Source organism: Gopherus flavomarginatus, chromosome 9, assembly GCF_025201925.1.
Source record: "Gopherus flavomarginatus isolate rGopFla2 chromosome 9, rGopFla2.mat.asm, whole genome shotgun sequence".
In the NCBI taxonomy this organism is placed as follows: Eukaryota; Metazoa; Chordata; order Testudines; family Testudinidae; genus Gopherus; species Gopherus flavomarginatus.
In genome coordinates, this window is record NC_066625.1 from 16,541,593 (window position 1) to 16,560,478 (window position 18,886).

The 18,886-nt window shown below is 42.0% G+C and overlaps 2 protein-coding genes across 8 annotated transcripts in view; both read right to left on the reverse strand.

The window, feature by feature from the left end:
* Positions 1-4,116, reverse strand: part of VWA3A (von Willebrand factor A domain containing 3A) — a 91,749-nt gene extending 87,633 nt beyond the window's left edge. For all 5 annotated transcript variants that reach the window (XM_050966708.1, XM_050966706.1, XM_050966707.1 and 2 more), the window contains exons 1-3: positions 3,686-4,116; positions 2,691-2,781; positions 2,295-2,421 (exon numbers count right to left, since the gene is read on the reverse strand). In XM_050966708.1, the coding sequence (XP_050822665.1) occupies positions 2,295-2,421; positions 2,691-2,755 (192 nt within the window). In that variant the 5' untranslated portion in view covers positions 2,756-2,781; positions 3,686-4,116. The remainder of the gene's footprint in view (positions 1-2,294; positions 2,422-2,690; positions 2,782-3,685) is intronic.
* A 3,422-nt stretch (positions 4,117-7,538) lies between these two features.
* The window catches only part of MOSMO (modulator of smoothened), a 48,474-nt gene continuing 37,126 nt past the window's right edge, over positions 7,539-18,886 (reverse strand). For all 3 annotated transcript variants that reach the window (XM_050966771.1, XM_050966773.1, XM_050966772.1), the window contains one exon: positions 7,539-8,314. In XM_050966771.1, the coding sequence (XP_050822728.1) occupies positions 8,130-8,314 (185 nt within the window). In that variant the 3' untranslated portion in view covers positions 7,539-8,129. The remainder of the gene's footprint in view (positions 8,315-18,886) is intronic.

Here is an 18,886-nt window from a genome sequence, read left to right on the forward strand (position 1 = left end):
GAGGGATGGCAGGAAAAAGGTATTATTTAGTAATTTAACCACTGACACAAATCTGCTTGCAGCAAGTATGGATCTGGAACAGAAGGAACGCTGCCTGGAGTCTATTATAGCAGACACCAAAGAAAGTGCCTGCTACATAGTTTCAACAGGCATTATAGTCTGTTATTTCCTCTTGGAACATAATACATTAGACACTTATTGGTAGCAACACATTAGTGCCCTGTTGCTATGTTGCTCCTAAACAGCTGTTGCTGTTATTGGGAGTGTCAACAATTCAGAGTATGGAAAGTGTTCTCCAGGGAAATGTTGCTGGTAAGCAGTAGTTGCACTTACAAGGTGCTGCTGCAAACAAGCATCTACTGTACATGTAATTCAACAAATAAATCACCATGATGCCACTAGAGGTCATGGTCCCTCTTCATTTTCCTGTTTCATAATAGCTTAATTATCCATAGAATCAAAAAGAACCATAAGCTATTCCTCTCTTTCTTTTCTTTATTATTTTTTAAGAAATAACCAACAAAAAAGGTAGGAAAATGCAAGAGTTCTATTGCTACATGGAGAAGAGAATAACCATTAAGGACACTGGAGCTGATTTTATTGTGTATAATATATACATTTGCTGATGTAAAGCACTGATACTCATGAAAGTTGATACCTAAAATACAGAAAATTAGATACTCAATAGTATTTGCTCTCATTTCCTTCTCAATATAAACCCAGCAACATGTGAAAAAGCACATCACGGAGCATAAAGGTAAGTGGAAATTGCAGTCAGAATAATCTTATTTTGTGAATTTAAGACAACACAGGAACAGCTGATAAAAACAGAAGCATGTAAATGAAAATAATTATTATAATGGTTGATCTAGCTGGTCCAGAGACTGCCATTAACTGAAGAACCTACTATATTTCAGACACTGGACAGTCCAAAGGGCTGGTAATGATCACAGCTGTACAAATCTCAATAAGGAAAACAGAAAACGTGTTTGCTTCCAGTAGTATCACAATGTGCTAGGCATTTTCCAGTCAGAGAAGTAGTAATGGTGCCTGCCTTAAGGAGCTCACAATCTAAACAGAGGGTGTAAGAGTAAGGAGTACAATTAATTAGTAGAGTGGTCAAGGTGGTGATTGGCCATGTCACCACAATAAGGTTAACAGGATTTTAAATTAAAAAGGCAGATCATTTTAATTACTTCTGGAATGTATACTTATAAGTCTACCAATTTCCCTATAAACATCACAGTAGAATTGGGTCTTTAGGAGGGATTTTAATGCAGAGAGGGTAGAGCCCTTGTCAATGAGCTGAGCAAGCGCATTCCATGCATGGGTATACTGTGGAAGAAGGCATGGAGATGTTTATTGAAGAAACTAAACAATGGGTGGATGAAACTGGCATTGCTGGTGGAGTAGAGGGCTAGGGGGACAATTCAAAACAAGACAAAGGTACATAATTAGTTATGCATGGCTTTGAAACATTGGATAAGAAGCTTAAATTTTACATGTGGGGGGAGAACCACCAGTGGAGGGAGTTAGAGGTGAGGACATAACATGATCAGAACAACGGACAAAGAAAATAATTTTAACAGCAGCTCTTTGAACAGATTTGAGAAGAGTGATGTGGATGTTAGAGAAGAGGATGCTGCAGTAACCAAGATTAGATACAATGAGAGCTTTAATAAGGGATGGAAAGAGAAGGCCAGATTTTAGAGATGTTGTGGAGAAAAAAGGCAGAAGAAATCAGACATAGCTTGGACATGAGGGGCAAGTGAGAGGAAGGAGTCTTGGAAACACCAAGATTGTGGGCTTGAGCGATGGAATGGTTAATGATTTTGTCATTGGTGATAGAGAATGGATAGGAGGGCAGAGAGGGGATAGAAAATAAAGAGCTCAACATGGAAGAAGTTCATTATGTATTTTATAGAAGGACAGGAAGTCTTAAATTTCCTTAGCCTGATTCATTGGTTTAAAAGTTGGGGAATTCGGGGGGATGTAGGGGGGAATGAAAATTTCACATGAACAAAAAGTTCACGGATCTAAACATTTTTAATTTTACCTTACTTACAGGCTCTCAGGCAACTTAGCCTCAAGAGATATACCTGCTGGTACACAGATCTCCTCAAAAAAAGTTGCCTATATTTATTGTGGCTTTAGTGATAACAATTACTGTGTTCTTTTTTGTGACTGCATAGGTGATAGTGATAGAACATTAATTTTCTATCTCCTCATACACTCCCTTCTATAAATTTAATGCAAGTATACATCATCTGAGGAATTACTGCATATTTGCTTACCAGCAGGTCTTGTGTCTGGTTGATGTGTGTAACCAGTAATCCATTATCGGGCTCCAAATCTGTTATTGTAATATCATGCCAGGATGGTCGGCCTTTCACCGGAACTGTGCCAGATCCCACGCTTACACTACAAAATAAGGCATTTCAAAAACTGGGCAGTTGTTTGCATCACTGAGAGTGCTGTTGCACTGTCAAATAGTCCATTTATAAAACTGTTCATCATCACCCATAAGAATTAAACATTCTGGTATCTGTTGAACAACTAAGAACTCTTATGCTCCATTTTAAGTATCCCAATATACATATGCATCGAAAAATGTAGTTTGCGTCACCAGAGGTGTATATTTCATTTCCATTTAAGCATTTCCCCTAAGGATTTTGCAAAAACATCCTTACCCTACTTTTTCCAAGAACTGATCATTGTCCAATAACTGAGCCATTTTTCTGGTTTGTGCATCCATTGTATTATGACCAAAGACTTAACCTTCTTTTAAAAAAGAGAGACACAGCATTAAAGAGTGGAAGTTTAGAATAGCAAGAATAAAAGCTATATATAAATGCTTGATACAAGATATCACTTTCCTAAATTATAGTCCCATAGACACAAATCAAGAGAAACCATATACTTAATTACATTGCATGCAGCGCCTGTGACCAAGAAAATTAAAAAAAGTGGAAGTCATTCTTTGATTATTATTATTACATAATTTACTTGGAAACCATTTTGCTAGAAGTCATTCACCAAGGGTACCCTGCCAGTATGAAGCACAAATGCATTTTTAAAAACATATTGTATGTCACCAGACACCCTGAGCAGCACACTAGCCATGTGTACTTTGCGTTTATCTTTTGGTTGGACTGTCCCGTGTACTTCAATAATAATGGCAATTTAACTATTCGAGACAAGTTGGGTGAGGTAATATCTTTTATTTGACCAACTTCTGTTGGTGAGAGAGACAAGCTCTCGAGCTTACAAAGAGCTCTTCTTCAGGTCTGGGAAACTCACTCCCAATGTCATAACTTAATACAAAGATGGAACAGATTGATAAACCATAAATCCAGTAGCTACTTATGCTTATTATAACAATCTATAAAAACAAGGAATGCGGTGGCACCACAGATTTATTTGGGCATAAGCTTTTGTGGGTAAAATAACCTACTAAGAACCCCCCACCAGCTAAGTCCCTTTCTTCCCTATGATCGGGGACAGGTGCTAATGGGCCACTTCACCTGGAATGGTCCTTTGAAATGTGTTAACTACTTATGCTAAACTCTCTGTTCCACCTTGTATTTAGCTGTGAGTAAATTTCCCAGCCCTGAAGAAGATATGGGAAGCTTGTGTCTCTCTCACCAACAGGTGCTGGTCCAATACAATATATTCCCTTACTCACCCTCTCTCTCCTATCCTGGGACCTACACAGCGACCACCCTTCACACAATTTGACTGTCCGTTATTTTACAGCCATGCACGCCACTGACTGCATTAAATCTGAGCTGACATTTCCTTCTTCTGAGCAAAGACCCGAGCCCCACGGGCCTGACACCCTCAGCGCAGTCAGCGGGAGCGGAGGGCGCTCAAAAGGCGCCGGGTCCGGCCCGGGGAAGCCCAGGCGCCTCTGAAGGGACTCGGGAGCTGCGCAGCCACAGGAGGCTGAAGCCTTTGAACCTCGGCAGGCAGGCGCGAGCCCGTTCGAGTTCAGCTCGCCCTGGCTTCTGCAAGAGCCCCCGCCCTGCACGCGGCCGGAGCGGGCCCGACACAGCAGGGCAGCCGGCCCTCGGCACGAGAGCAGCGGCCTCCGGCCCAGCCGTGTGTTACCGCGTCGCTAACAGAAACGGGAGGAACTATTCCCCGCCCGGCAGGGGCTCGGTGTCCACCCCCCATGCCAGGGAGTGGTACGGTCCGAGGGGGGCAGGGCTGCGGCGCTGCAAGCCGGCCGGGGTGGGCCCGTAGGGGCCCGATATGCCGCTTCCCAGCCCAGCCGGGGCGGGTAGGTGGCGGCTCTCCATGGCCGCCTCCGGAGGGGGCTGCAGCAGGCGCGGCTCGCAATCAGTGCAGACGGGGCCAGGCCTGTCGTAGACAATTTATTTTGATAAACTTGCTCGATAACAAAAATACAAGTGAAGAAAAGTCTGTTCGTTTGCACAGTCCGTAGTAGCAGGTGCCTGGCCATCAGCGCCTGCAGCGTCCTAGGCTGGGGGAGGAGAGCGCTGCAACACAGCTTTTCCCGCCGCCCAGGAGCAAGGTGCCCGCTAATGCCGAGGCCGGACGAGCGAGTGGCAGACACCTCTTGCCTTCATCTTTTCCATCCTTCGCACTGTATGCAGAGGGCAGCCAGGCTTCCTGGTGAATGGGCATGTCCAGGGATGGGCTGCAATGCTTACACAGAGGCTCTGAAACAGCAGGATCGGTCCATGGAGTTGGTGGGCCTAATCCTGCAGCTGAGCGTGTCCCTCAAGAGAAACGCCCATTGAAACTAACCCAAAGAGAGTTCTGCTTGAGTAAAGGCAGGAGCAGGATTAAGTCTAGAGTTGTTACACAATACCAGCATTTAGGACCAGTTGTTAAATGCCTAGAGGCTCAGCAATGGAAGTCAAATGGTGAATGGGTTTGTAAATGGTTTCAGAGAATCGCACTGCCCAACAGAGAAACTAAAAAAGCTTCTTGTGAGTTATTCCTTCTGTTTCCAAAAAGCGTTATACAGACACATTTACAATTTTCCTTTTTAAAGTATTTTAAGTTTCTGATTAGGACTTGAGGTTAACAGATAAGACTACAAAATGCATACATAAATTGCATTATGCTGTGACATTAAACCTTTCAGGTGATAATGAAATGAAGACTACACAAGAGTGTGCTGTGACCTATAATAGAATAAACCGTCCTTCAAAATATATAAAATGGCTGGCAGAGTCTGAAAAGTTTACGTCAACAACAACAACAACATGTAACATGGATTATTACCTTTGGAGAAGATTCATACTGAAACATTTGCTTTAATGAGTTGAAAGTCTACAGATGTTTAGGCATGTTCAACAGGAACTTCCTGTAGTTTAAAAACTAATCCTTGTGCAAATAAAACCTATAAATAGTATTCAGCAGATTTTACAGTGATGCTCTTAGGTATGAAAAGAATGCACACAACTTTAAAACAAAAGTAACAGACATAAATTTGACAAATGATTGCACCATAGAACAGTGTTTTATATACAGTTTACAAGATATGATTTTCTGCTATAAATTAATACTGTACTATATAGTACTTAGTGACCTTATTAAAAAGCAACTATTGACAGCTGTCTCTTTTCACTTACAGGGACATTTTTAATACAAATGGATCCATCTAGTTGTAGACTTAAATGCCCAAATATTAACTAAAACAGCCTGCTAGCTGAAGCGATGCTGTCTTTCAATGATTCATAGCATTGGCTAACCCACTAAGGTTCTAGCCAGTCATTCATGGACTGGATATGCTTCATGATAAGTGTTTTTTTTTTAATTAATACATTTTAAATATAAGCTTAAATGATGATTATTATTATACAGGATGTCACTAACTGAAATAAGTAAACATGGGGGAAAATGCTTAGCAGCTGAGAAACTCTTCCCCCGCCCCCATGTCAGTGATCCAGTTAAAATATTGTATGGAACTATTTACAAAAAGACTGACATTTCTGAGAGGAAAAAAAAGCTATTAGCTTATCAAATTAAGTAGTGAGCTATGATTCATTGTTAACACTTTATATCAGGCTATACCACCAGTCTTATAACACTACTGAAAAAACATTTAGACCCCTGTCCTGCAATTGGATCTACCCAGATTGCATCCATATACAGAGCTCCATTGATATCAGTGAAGCTCTGGATTGCCTGTGCAGCTATGACTGCAAGATCAGAATCTGAATTAAAAACCAATCAAATCTGAATTAGCTGTTCCAGATGAGAATCTGGCTGTATATTCTTATACTTCAGAAAAATTTAGAGAGACTTTGATGTGAAAGCTTACTTCAGCCTGTGAGTGAACTGATAAGAGATTTTTCTACAACCAAGAGAAAATGATCCAATACATCAATCAGGTAATTTTTCCTCACTAATATACTTCTAATGGCACACAGTTCAATATAATTGTATAAGGTATCTCATTTCTAACACTTGTTTCTGCCATAATAGCTGTTTCTTCCAAAATAACTATAAATACATTTCAGAAGCAATATAATCATCATTCTTACAGAAAAATGCACTCAGTTTCACTTATGCCTTATAAAAGCATAAGTTTAAGTAATGCAGCTCTTTTCATAAGTACATTTGGACAGACACTTTGTTGTCGAGATACGTTTGTCAATACTTCCCCACAAAAAGATTAAATATTAACTGGAGAATAAGGGCATGACCTGCAAGCAAGCTTCCTGGCACATCAATCAAAGTTTTGTGCTAATAAAGGTCAGATTTTAAGTGAATATTGAACTATACAGCACTATCCAAGGTTTATACAGCTCTTGTATTTAAAGAGTGTTGATTTCAGGGGAAAACTTACACTCTGAATTCAGATGGTCCTTATGCCCACACTTTTATCTTCAGCTTTAGTAAACAAGGCATATGGACATTAAAAACAGTTATATTGCTCTTTTTTGGTAAAGAAGATGAATTAACTTAATACTCACAAGTGAAAATAAATTCATCCAACTTTACTACAGAATAGTGTTTTTAACCGGTTGACCTAAACACTGAATGTTTTATGCATTAGAGAAATTTACCTATGGTAAATTGCTGCGCTTGAACGTGTATAAATAAATTCATTGTTAATGTAACAAACAAAGCAGTAGAAAAGAGACTCCCTGTACAACAGTTGCTAATAATTTAAATAGTGTCAGTTTCCCAAAATTAGGATTTTAACTTTAAGGTCTGACGTGATCTCACCTTCTACCCTCATATACAAATAAATTACCATACAAAGAATTTTAGCTTAACTTAAAATTGCACCTAGAAAGGCATGGGATTGTTTGTACCTATTACAAAAACCTGTTAAAATCAAGGGCTGCTACAAAGAATGAGGTAAACTGAAGACTCTCAGCTATGTGGCCTTCAGATAAATGGCTTTTTTCTATTGAGTTCTAGTTTTGCACACCAGTGTTCTGCTAGCAAAGCGAGAACTGTGTGTGTGTGTGTATACACACACACACACACAGTATACTGCATCATATATATTGTGTGTGTGTGTGTGTGTATATAAATATAAAGCCCCTCCCCCCCCCCAAAAAAAAGTTTTAGTGTTTTTCTACAGCTGAAGGGGGATGTATGTCATTTTTGTTGTTACATACATTGTAAAGAATATATTTTGATCTATTGGCTTCTTGGTGCAGTAATGCAAGATGGATTCATTTTGGTGCCAAAGACTTTGCCCATCCGAAGGAAGATGTAAAATGCTAATCTCCTAAATTGTGAGGCCAGCCTCACTTGAACTCCTTTGAAACCCTCTGGTCTACCACAAGGTTCATAAATATTTTGATTTTCAAATTGTTAGACGTTAAAAACAGATACAGTAACATGGGGCAATATGCTTCTCAGTGTAAAGCATTCTTCTTCACTAGTCCCTATCACAGTGCAGACCTGACTGCATTAATATGCTCAGGAGATTAGTCAACGATGTCTGTATTTGGTTATGGGAAAGGCTCTCTCTCTCTCTCTCTCTTTTTTTAATCCAAAGTGCATAGTGAGAACAAGTCAAAGCATTCCTCTTTTCAGTAAGCATTTGATAGTCTGCTCTAGGCTTTCTCCTGAGAATGCAACTCTGATATCTTGCTCTCCTCTGAAACAAACTCATGAAGTTCAGATATTCATCAGCCAGGTAAACAAACTTTGCCGGCAAATAGAAGTCCCACTATTGTAAAGAAAATGGATAAGACAAACAGTACATACGAGGACCCAACCACTGTGTTGTTGGGCAATTTATATGGTTGACCTCCAACTTCATTGATGTAAAATCCTATTGGAAATATTAGGGCTGCCATGCAGAATAGGATCACTGCAAAACAAACGAAATCAAAGTTAGCATCTTGCTGAAAGTCAAAATGTTTGCCAGTTTGTAGGGCACCAATGCCTAACTCACAGGAAACCGATCATGTGGGACATACCCTGATCTTAACAGATCCCAGCTCTCTGTTCCAGAGGAAGGTGAAAGCTCCTGTCAGTATGCAATGGCACAAAGTTCATTCCTCAACTCCAGTTTATTAATCATTTGAACTATGTTCAGAAGAACAAGAATCACTGTTAAAGAAAGATGAATTTTGGAGGACACATTCTTCCACCATTCGTGAATCTAATCCGATCATTATGCCTCAGAGCATTTTACAGGTAGTCATTCCCCCAAAAAGTCAATGTGGACTAACGTTTAACATTGAAGAAACTCACTTTTCATTATTAAAGAGTTGCCTTTTCCCCAAATGTATCTGCCCTCTCCTATTCTGCCACACAAATGCTTTACACATTTTCTGTACATATTTTGCTGACAATAGAAAATACATGTGTGCCACTAGAGTTTCCTTTAGATTAATTAAAATAAACCATTGTTCTCTAAATGCTGAGACACTCAGCCTAGAGCCCAAATAAAACATTCTGTTGAAATCTAACCTCCTCTGTAAAAGGGTCCAAGTTCAGACTACACAAATAGAGCACCAAGCAATTGGTTTTTTTGTTATTTCACTTGCACAGTTATGTTAATATGCATAGATGGTGTTGCTTACAACACATATCACATTGTGTGCACACAAAGTGCCTGTCACAATAAAAGCCACTTATTAAAGTTACATAAGTGATTTCACTCCTTCAGGTACTAATATGGGCTGACATTCCTTGCAATACATTTTAATACTCTACCCAAATCCACTACACGGCATCCAATATTATCTAGCTCTGCTGACATCCTCTGTTTTTCTGTAAGTGCTTATGGCATAAATAATCTATTTAGTATTGACAATGAGACTCTGCAGGATACTAAGATCTTGACCAAGGCATACAATGATGTCCTGACATGGCTTTTCTACGAAGCAGCATGCTTTTCTTCATGATAAAAAGATCAGATGTTGATTGTTTTGATGCTCTATTTACAACTATATAAATAGGTGAAAAATAGTATCGGGCAGATACAGAATTTTAAGTGGTAGAGTCGTAAAGGCAACTATTAGGCTCTTTATGCTTCTGCAAATCAACTTTTTATGCTTTATCTTGAAATACAATTATTCATTGTGATTTAACATTAAGAATTTCCAATACCCACTGACCCAACTACTAAGCCTACTACTTTGGTTGGGAAAAAAAAAATAAAAAATAAATCTCCATTGCCCCACAAAAACTAAGCCTAACTTACACCAAATCATCTTCCCTCCTTCCTAAATCAACTCTAAAACCTAGCCACCTCAAAAATCAGTTTAACCAACAATCAATTCTGCTTCCACCTGAATAAGAGTAATTAATGCAAGCTCCTCCCTCCTACCACAATCAATCAATTAATGCTGGGCCTTACTTCTCTGCAGAGTACAGAAAGTCCTGTATTAAGCTTCTCTACACCACACTCCACCCCCAGCTGGTGGAAAGAGCTGCAGCTCCAGGGAAGCTCTACACTCCTTACCTCACCTTCCCATCTTGTGAAAAAGGTGTGGGCTCCAGCTGCTCTGCTCCCTCCTGAAAAAGGTGCTTTGGCTGCTCTGCTTCCCCAGCCTCTAGAGTTCCCCTTTCCCAATTAGCCCACAACTGGGCAAGAGCTCTAGTCTCTCTAGATGAGCCAGTGATGGGCTTGTACAGCACTGAGGAAAGTTATATTTACATTAGCTATACCTGCTTTAATACGCTTACAAAGCTTCAGTTTGTCCAGATTTATTGCTTCCTGTTTCTTGACATACAAATGTTGAAAAAAATACTCTACTCTCTATGAACCTTATGTGTATTCAAGGCAGACATTTTATTGCATCTCTTTAGACCTCAAACGTCTCTTCATAAAACTATGAATGCTAAGTTCATGGCGCATCACTGAAAAAAAGATTTATTAGTGTGTTTTTATAGAATAGCCTTTAAATTCTAGTTTGGGTCATATGTACAATGACTTCAAACTATTCCCCAAGTATTTGTGCATAACACAATAGGCTAATTTAGCATACTCAGACCAAGACTACAGCAGCAGCTGCATTTCATGTCAGGACTGACATGCACTATCATGATGGTTCTCAACCTGTGGTCTGTGGACCCCTGGGAGTCTGCAGAATACGTCTAAGTGGGGTCCATGAAAGACTTAGCCTGAAATCTGACTCAACAGAATTCAATTATATATCCAGACAACAGATTTCCAAAGGGGTCTGCACCTCCATTCAAAAATTTTCAAAGAAGTAGGCACCTAAATTCAAAAATTTGTAGGGGTCTGCAAATGAAAAAAGGATGAGACTAGACATGTGAAGCAGCTTACAAAGCACCTGCCTGCATGATGACTAGCTGCATTACAATCTGTCTCTCAAACTAAAGGAGGAGAATATTTAATATTCAAAAGTCAAATTAGCCACTAGAGGGAGCCTATACCTCCTATTAATAATTGTCAGAACTCTATTTTGCGATAGATGGGAAAGAGCTTTGAACCTTATAGATTCTTTCACAAAAAAACCAAGAACGAGTTCCCCAATTTTAGCTGTATGTTTTCCGTAACTGGACTATGGAAGTGATTCTTGGATATATGCTGTTTGAATAGACCTGATAAACATAACAGCAGATGTTGCTTTTGCCATGTCCCCTTATGAAACTTGGTAGAGCTGGTCGCCATAAGGAGCCCATCGGTTCCAAAAAGCTCACTGAGGTGGGCCATAAAGGAAGGGGACAGGGCCTCAGGATGCCCTTGCCAGGGTTTCCAGCTGCATGTCCTGCAGGATGCTGCTGCTTCAGAGTGCATCTCAAGGGAGGGAGGCTGGAATGGGAAAGTAGAAGACCTTTGTGAAAGAATCTGTAAGGTTCAAAGAAAGCATGGAATCAAATGAAGTAAAAATCTTAAATGAACCAAACTGTACTATAGAGTCTCTATGGATAGTAATTCTATGCTTGAATAATAAGAATATAGCAGTAGGGATATATTACAGACCACCTGACCAGGATGGTGATACTGACTGTGAAAAGCTCAGGGAGATTAGAGAGGCTATTAAAATAAAAAACTCAATAATAATGGGGGATTTCAGCTATCCCCATATTGACTGGGTACATATCACCTCAGGAAAGGATGCAGAGATAAAGTTTCTTGACAACTTAAATGACCGCTTCTTGGAGCGGCCAGTCCTGGAACCCACAAGAGGAGAGGCAATTCTTGATTTAGTCCTAAGTGGAGCACAGGATCAGGTCCAAGAGGTGAATATAGCTGGACTGCTTGGTAATAGTGACCATAATATAATTAAATTTAACATCCCTGTGGTGGGGAAAACACCACAGCGGCCCAACACTGGAACATTTAATTTCAGAAAGGGGAACTACCCAAAAAGGAAGAGGTTAATTAAACAGAAATTAAAAGGTACAACACCAAAAGTAAAATCCCTGCAAGCTACATGGAAACTTTTTACAGACACTATAATAGAGGCTCAACTTAAATGTATACCCCAAATTAAAAAACATAGTAAGAGAACCAAAAAAAGAGCCACCATGGCTAAACAAAATATAAGAAGCAGTGAGAGGCAAAAAGACATCCTTTAAAAAGTGGAAGTTAAATCCTAATGAGGAAAATAGAAAGGAGCATAAACTCTGGCATGGGGGGAGGGGCACCTGAACACATGCTGCCAGCTGTGCGCACTCTGCTAATCAGCTGGGCAGCATTTGAATTTCTACTGGGTGGCCACGCAAGCACACAGCTTACAGGGAACGCAGGACACTCTGGTGTTCCGTCTCAAGCCACAGGCAATTGAGTATGAACTGGCAGCAGCTCTGCCTTTCCCTCTCCACATACACCCTCCTACCAGAGCAAGAGGATATCTAGAGCACAGGTGTAGACCCATGGACACAGTTGACAAAAATCTCATACTGAAATGGAGCACCCATAGAGATGCTAATCAGAGAATCACCTTAATTCAGGACCCTTGTGCATATGCATTATGATCATGTCATTAAAACTTGTATCATATGCTATTTTTTCACAGGACCCCATCTCATTCAGTGCACTGAATGGAGCCACCCTGGGAATCAATCAGCTTCGTGCAGTGAAGGAGACTTGTCTGTAAAACCCTACCTCATTTGTGGAGGAAATTAGAAGGTGTTCAGTGTGCTCTAGTGGGCACACCCTCTTCTGCGTACCTTCGCCCCCAAACGTGACCTCTTTTGCCCTGTTGTCTCAAACCTGTTCCTGTCCCAATCCCGTCTCTTCCCTTCATCCCCCAGCTCCTGGTCTTAATCTTAAGAAATTGTGTTACTAAAACCTAAGAATTCCAATAATATCTTAATAGCATGACAAATAAGTTTGGTTTGAAAAAAAAAACAAAACAAATCTTTAATCAATATTCTTCCCACTTTAAAAAACAGCTCACAGCAGAAAGTCAGAGTGAATGGAGAATATATCTTTGAAATTTCTCTTCTGATGTCACTCTTTTTAAAAAACACTGGCACACCTCAAGCTTTATGGTAAGAGGAATCTAAAGATAAAACAGCTTTCAGGACAACACATGTTATAGCTGAAACAATGACTACTTAGAAGGTGGAGATATTTTAAAAATTAAAATATTTAGAATCAATAATACAAGCCAAAGAAGTTAAAAAAGAACATCAAATAAATGAAAAAGATAATCCTTTACCTTAGAGTTTGGAACCCAGCTCATCATAAGCACTTTTGTAATGTTTGAGATGGTGTTTTGAGTTTAGAGAGATGTGATCCCTACCCTGAAAAGTTTATAGTCTATATTAGACAAAAACAGACCAATCAGCTAGACAAAGGAAGAATCTAGTGAAGAGTGGGCTAGAGTAAATAGCAATACTGCAAGAGTAATGATTTCTGATATTTAACACTGTTCATTGTAGAAATGGAAGTGTCAATCACAATGGAGTTGACTATAAAATAATTAGCCCATAGTATGCAAGAGCCACATCTACATTTAATATGTGATATACTAAAGAAGTCAGGGGTGATGGCTTTAATTATGGAGGTTCCTTTGTGGCGTACCACCAGTTAAAGTTGAGTTTTTATACACAGCAGGTTTAAATCTATTAACACTAAGTCCCTGCCAAACCTGTTTGTTTCAGAGAGGAGCATAAACTTGAATTTACTAGGTAATTTTCATACTCCCTTCAGTTAGTTTTCAGAATTCAGGCTAATTTAAAAACTCTCAGTCTTATTTCCGCATCGTCCCTCCCCCCACCTCAAATTCTACGGTTTTTTCAGGCCTCTTATAACTGCCATCAAAACACCAGGACTTAATTTCATAGCCAAGCTAATCCTGTAACAAACACCAAAAAAAGGTAGTTTGAACAATTTTATTCCATTTACTGGTTATAACTGGTTTCCTTTATCTGTCTGCTCCCCAGGCACGGTAGTGAGGAGACACGGCCTCCCGCCCTGTCAGAAGGGGAAAGACCCGAGCTCGCCCCCTGGTGGGCACAACTAGGCAACCTGCGGCCATCCCGCCGGAAGGAGAGGGGTGGGACAGGAAGCTGGACTATAAAAGGCCGTCTCCTAGCTCAGTAAGGAGAGGGCTGCCAGAGGAGCAGGACGTCTCTTCCTTGCTGCTGAGGCCTGAAGCTGAAGGAGACGGCTGCCTGACCAGCGGATTTACCAGACTTGTCGGAGATCACCAACGCTGATGAACTGCTGAGGCTGCCATTGGCTGTTTACCCCAGAGAGACTGAGGATGACCCTGGAGCCCAGGTGCCCCAAACTGGGAAGAGTAGGAAGGAGCCCAGGGACGCCGAATAGGGTTCGACTGTGGCATTATTGTGAACCGACTAGTGTATTGTGGGCTGACCTAATGGTGAACTACCCTGCCACTAATAGGGCTCTGGGCTGGGACGCAGTGGAGTGGGAGGGCCTGCATCCCCCCTACCCCTGGTACCCCACCTGTGGAGAGTGACCACTTCCCCACTCAGAGGCCAGGAGGCCTGAATTGGTCTGATGCCTGTCGGAGCTAGGGCGCCAGGTGAATTTACTGTTGCTTCTAGTTAACAGCTAATTCCCCACGTTGAACTGCTGGGCTGTATTGCACGGACTCAGCCTGAGCTGTAAAGTGTGAATTGCCCTGATTGAGGGACTGGGGCAGAAAGACTAATTAAAGGCCTGGGCTGATTGTCGGCCAGGCCTGCTAATTGTTCAATGCCCTGATTGAGGGATTGGGCAGAGGGACTAACTGCTAGTTGGATTAATCACCAGGTGGACTCACCAGCTGGGAGCTACGCTCTTCTTGAGAAACAGCAAGGAGGCACAGCCTCCCACCCCGTCAGAAGGGAAGAGGCACATGCCCCTCCTTACAAGCGTAAATGTCTCCCTGGGACATGCTTCTCTGCACCAAAACAAAAGGTTGCCAGTCCCTTAAGCGAGGTTCATTGTGAGCTACTATAAGCAGAGTTAGCCATGCTAAAGAGCAGTTCAACACTGCAGGAGAGGAGAAGGAAGGAAAACATTATTGCTTCTTTGCTGACTCTCCTGCTAAGGGACCTGCTATGGGTCACCAGGAAAGGAAAAGCCTTGGAACTATGAGCCAGAGTAGGTGCTCTGCAGTGGGAACGCCTTCTGCTAAGAAGTGGTTGTACTGTTTCTTAATTAATTTAAAAAAATTATCCGTGTCTTACCTGAAAATTTCCTTTCTTGGAGTCATGAGGACCATAGATCCATAAGACTGGGACTCTATACAGCCTTGGAGGCAGACCAAATATATTAGAGGTGTGGCGCCACCTCTGAGGGTATGTTTACACTATGAAATTAGGTCTTTTTTTTTTTTAGAAATAGATTTTATACAGTCAATTGTGTGTGTCCCCACTAAGCGCATTAAATCAGCAGAGTGCGTCCACAGTACTGAGGCTAGTGTCGACTTTCGGAGCGTTGCACTGTGGGTAGCTATCCCACAGTTCCTGCAGTCTCCACCACCCATTGGAATTCTGGGTTGAGCTTCTAATGCCTGATGGGGCAAAAACATTGTTGCGGGTAGTTTTGGGTACATGTCATCAGGTCCCCCTCCCTCCATGAAAGCAATGGCAAACAATCATTTTTCGCCTTTTTTCCTAGGTTACCTGTGCAAAAGGACATACCACGGCAAGCATGGAGCCCGCTCAGCTCACCGTCACTATATGTCTCCTGGTTGCTACTGGCAGACATGGTACTGCATTGCTACACAGCAGCGGCTCCTTGCCTTCGCAGCAGCAGATGGTGCAGTATGACTGCTGTCACTGTCATCTCCTGGGTGCTCCTGGCCAACCTCGGTGAGGTCGGTCAGGGCTGCCTGGGCAGACATGGGTGCTCCTGGCAGACCTTGATGAGGTCGGTCGGGGCGCCTGGACATAAATCGGAGTGACTCTTCTTTAAGTTTCATCTCATGGAGATTCAGTCCTGCCTGGAATATCATGCGAGCTAGAGGCTTCTGCCTCAGGCTGCTCTCCCAGCTGGCAGCACTCCAGCCTACCCCTTGCTCCCATGGCTCATGAAGCCTGGACAGTAGTAAGGAGCAGTTCAACTATAGGCTGGGCAAGTGCAGAATGGTGGTAGAATGTGCCTTTGGATGTTTAAAAGCTCACTGGTGCTGTTTGCTGACTAGGCTGTTTGCGATTAGAAGAGCACAGCAAGGCGCACTGCACATCACAGAGGCTTTGAAAACCAGTTTCATGACTGGCCAGGCTTCGGTGTGACAGTTGTGTGCATTTCTCCTTGATGCAAACCTGCCCCCTTTGCTGATTTTAATTCCCTGTAAGCCAACCCTGTAAGCCATGTCCCGCCCCAGTGAGAGCAATGGCAGACAACTGTTGGGGATGTTGAAATGCCTATAGTTATCCTTGGGTACCCAGCCTACACCTCAATGCCATGGCTCATGAAGTCATACACAGGCACTCTGGACAGTAGTCAGCACCTGTCCAACTATAGGCTGAGCAAGTGCAGAATGGTGGTAAAATGTGCATTTGGATGTTTAAAAGCTGTTGCCTCTCTGGTTCTTTGGTAGGCTTGCCTGAGCTCCTTAAGTTTCATGCAGCACTGCTCTGGGTCCCTGTTATAGCCTCTGTCCTTCATGCCCTTGGAGACTTTTTTCAAATATTTGGGCATTTCATCTTTTGGAATGGAGTTCTGATAGCACAGATTCCTCTCCCCATACAGCAATCAGATCCAGTACCTCCCGTTCGGTCCATGCTGGAGCTCTTTTGCTATTCTGGGACTCCACGGTCACCTCTGCTGATGAGATCTGCACGGTCACCTCTGAGCTCACCACGATGGCCAAACAGGAAATGAAATTCAAAAGTTCGCAGCCCTTTTCTTGTCTACCTGGCCAGTGCATCTGAGTTGAGAGTGCTGTCCAGTGCGGTCACAATGGAGCACTCTGGGATAGCTCCAAGAGGCCAACACTGTCGAATTGCATCCACACTACCCCAAATTCGACCCAGCAAGGTCAATTTCAGCACTAATCCCCTCATCGAGGAGGAGTACAGAAATTGATTTTAAGAGCCCTTTAAGTCCACAAAAATGGCTTTGTTGTGTGGACGGGTGCAGGATTAAATCGATCTAACGCTGCTAAATTCGATCTAAACTCATAGTGTAGACCAGGGCCTAAAACCAGCAGTCAACACTTCCAAAGCCTAGGAAAAACTAAGCACTCTCTATAAAGGAACTTAAGCAGTAAGACTAAATAGAACAATCCTCATGCAGAGCAAGCAATTCAATAAATAATCAACTGAGCACCGATTAATAATTCGTCTTTTCCCAATTAACAGCCCATTCAGGATGGCTTGGATCTGTGGACCTCATGACCCCAAGAAAGGAAATTTTCAGGTAAGACAGATACATTTTCCTATTCTTATTCATAATGAGGTCCACAGATCTAGGACATTAGGATTTTTATAGCAGTGTCCACTTGGTGGCACGGAGGAACTATATACAGTTAAGTACAGATAACCCTTTCCTAATAGAAGCTAGAATACTACAGCAATGAGCACCCACTTACGGAAGGTAGCATCAGATGACAACTGGGATGTCCAGTGTACAGCATCTGAAGGTGCTGTAACCAGATGACCCATGTGACTACTTTACAGACTTTCTTGTCTGAGGCATATGATCTATCTGCCCATGAAGCTGCTACAGCATTGAGGGAGTTAGCTCTGATATTTGAAGATGAAGTTAGGCTTTTTGACTTGCATGCTTCTGAGATGCAATATCTCAGCCCCCTGGAAATGGATGATTTTGAGGCTCTCTTTCCCTTTGACACTGGATAAAAAAGCACAAACAAAGCATTTGTCTTTCTGACCCAATCTGTGTGGTAAATATATTCTTTGAGAGCTCTGCAGTCATCCAAAGTATGCCACAATTTCTCTCTGGAGTGCAATGGATCTGGACAAGAGGATGGAAAAACAATTTCCTGTTTTATGGAATCTGGAGTTAATCTTTAGTCTGAAGTCAGGGTCAGTTTGAATACCCCTTTAGCTTTATGAACATGCAGTATTGACGTTCCAGAAAAAGAGCTCCTAACTCAGACACCCTGCACAGAAACATTACTTTATTTGGGCATAAGCTTTTGTGGGCTATAACCCACTTCATCATCTGATGAAGTCTGTTTCAGCCCACAAAAGCTTATGCCCAAGTAAATATGTTAGTCTCTAAGATGCCACAAGGACTCCTGGGTATTTTTTGCTGATACAGACTAACATGGCTACCCCTTTGAAACCCGAAAAAAGACTGTCATCCAAAAAGGCCATTTTAATGGTTAGAAAGTAATGACACACCTTCATGAATTGTTCAAATGGAGGACTTCTAATAGCACTGAGAACCAGGGCCGCCTAGAGGATTCAGGGGGCTTGGGGCAAAGCAATTTCGGGGGCCCCTTCCATAAAAAAAAGTTGCAATACTATAGGATATATTCTTGTGGGGGCCTCTCTGGGGTCCAGGGCAAATTGCCCCACTTGGCCCCCCTCCCCGCCCCGGGTGGCCCTGCTGAGAACCAGCTAAAAGCCAAAAATCAAAAACAACAAACCCCATTATGCACACCAGAAAGATGTAGAAGAGATGCTGCTCTCCTCAGAAAAACGCTGGATATCTAGGTAAGATTAAATTCACTACCCGTCCATTTCACTAATGATGCTAGACAGACAGCAACTAGACCTTTGAGAGTCTGAACTGTCAGGCCTAACCCGAATCCATTCGAAGAAATTAGAGGATCTGTGGTCCCAATGCAGATGTGGGGGTGAAACCCTGGTGCTAGCCCCAATGGTTAAAACTCAACCAGGCCCTTGAATAGGCTGAGTTAATAGATGTATTTCTGGAAGCGAAAATTGTGAGTATTAGATCGCTAAATAACCTATTTGGCTTAAGAGGCTCTGGTTCAAGAACCAGGCAGCTGGGCTCAGACTGTCTGAATTCTGATTGGCCGTTGTAATAGCATATCCCTTCTGAATGGAAATCAGGTGGGAG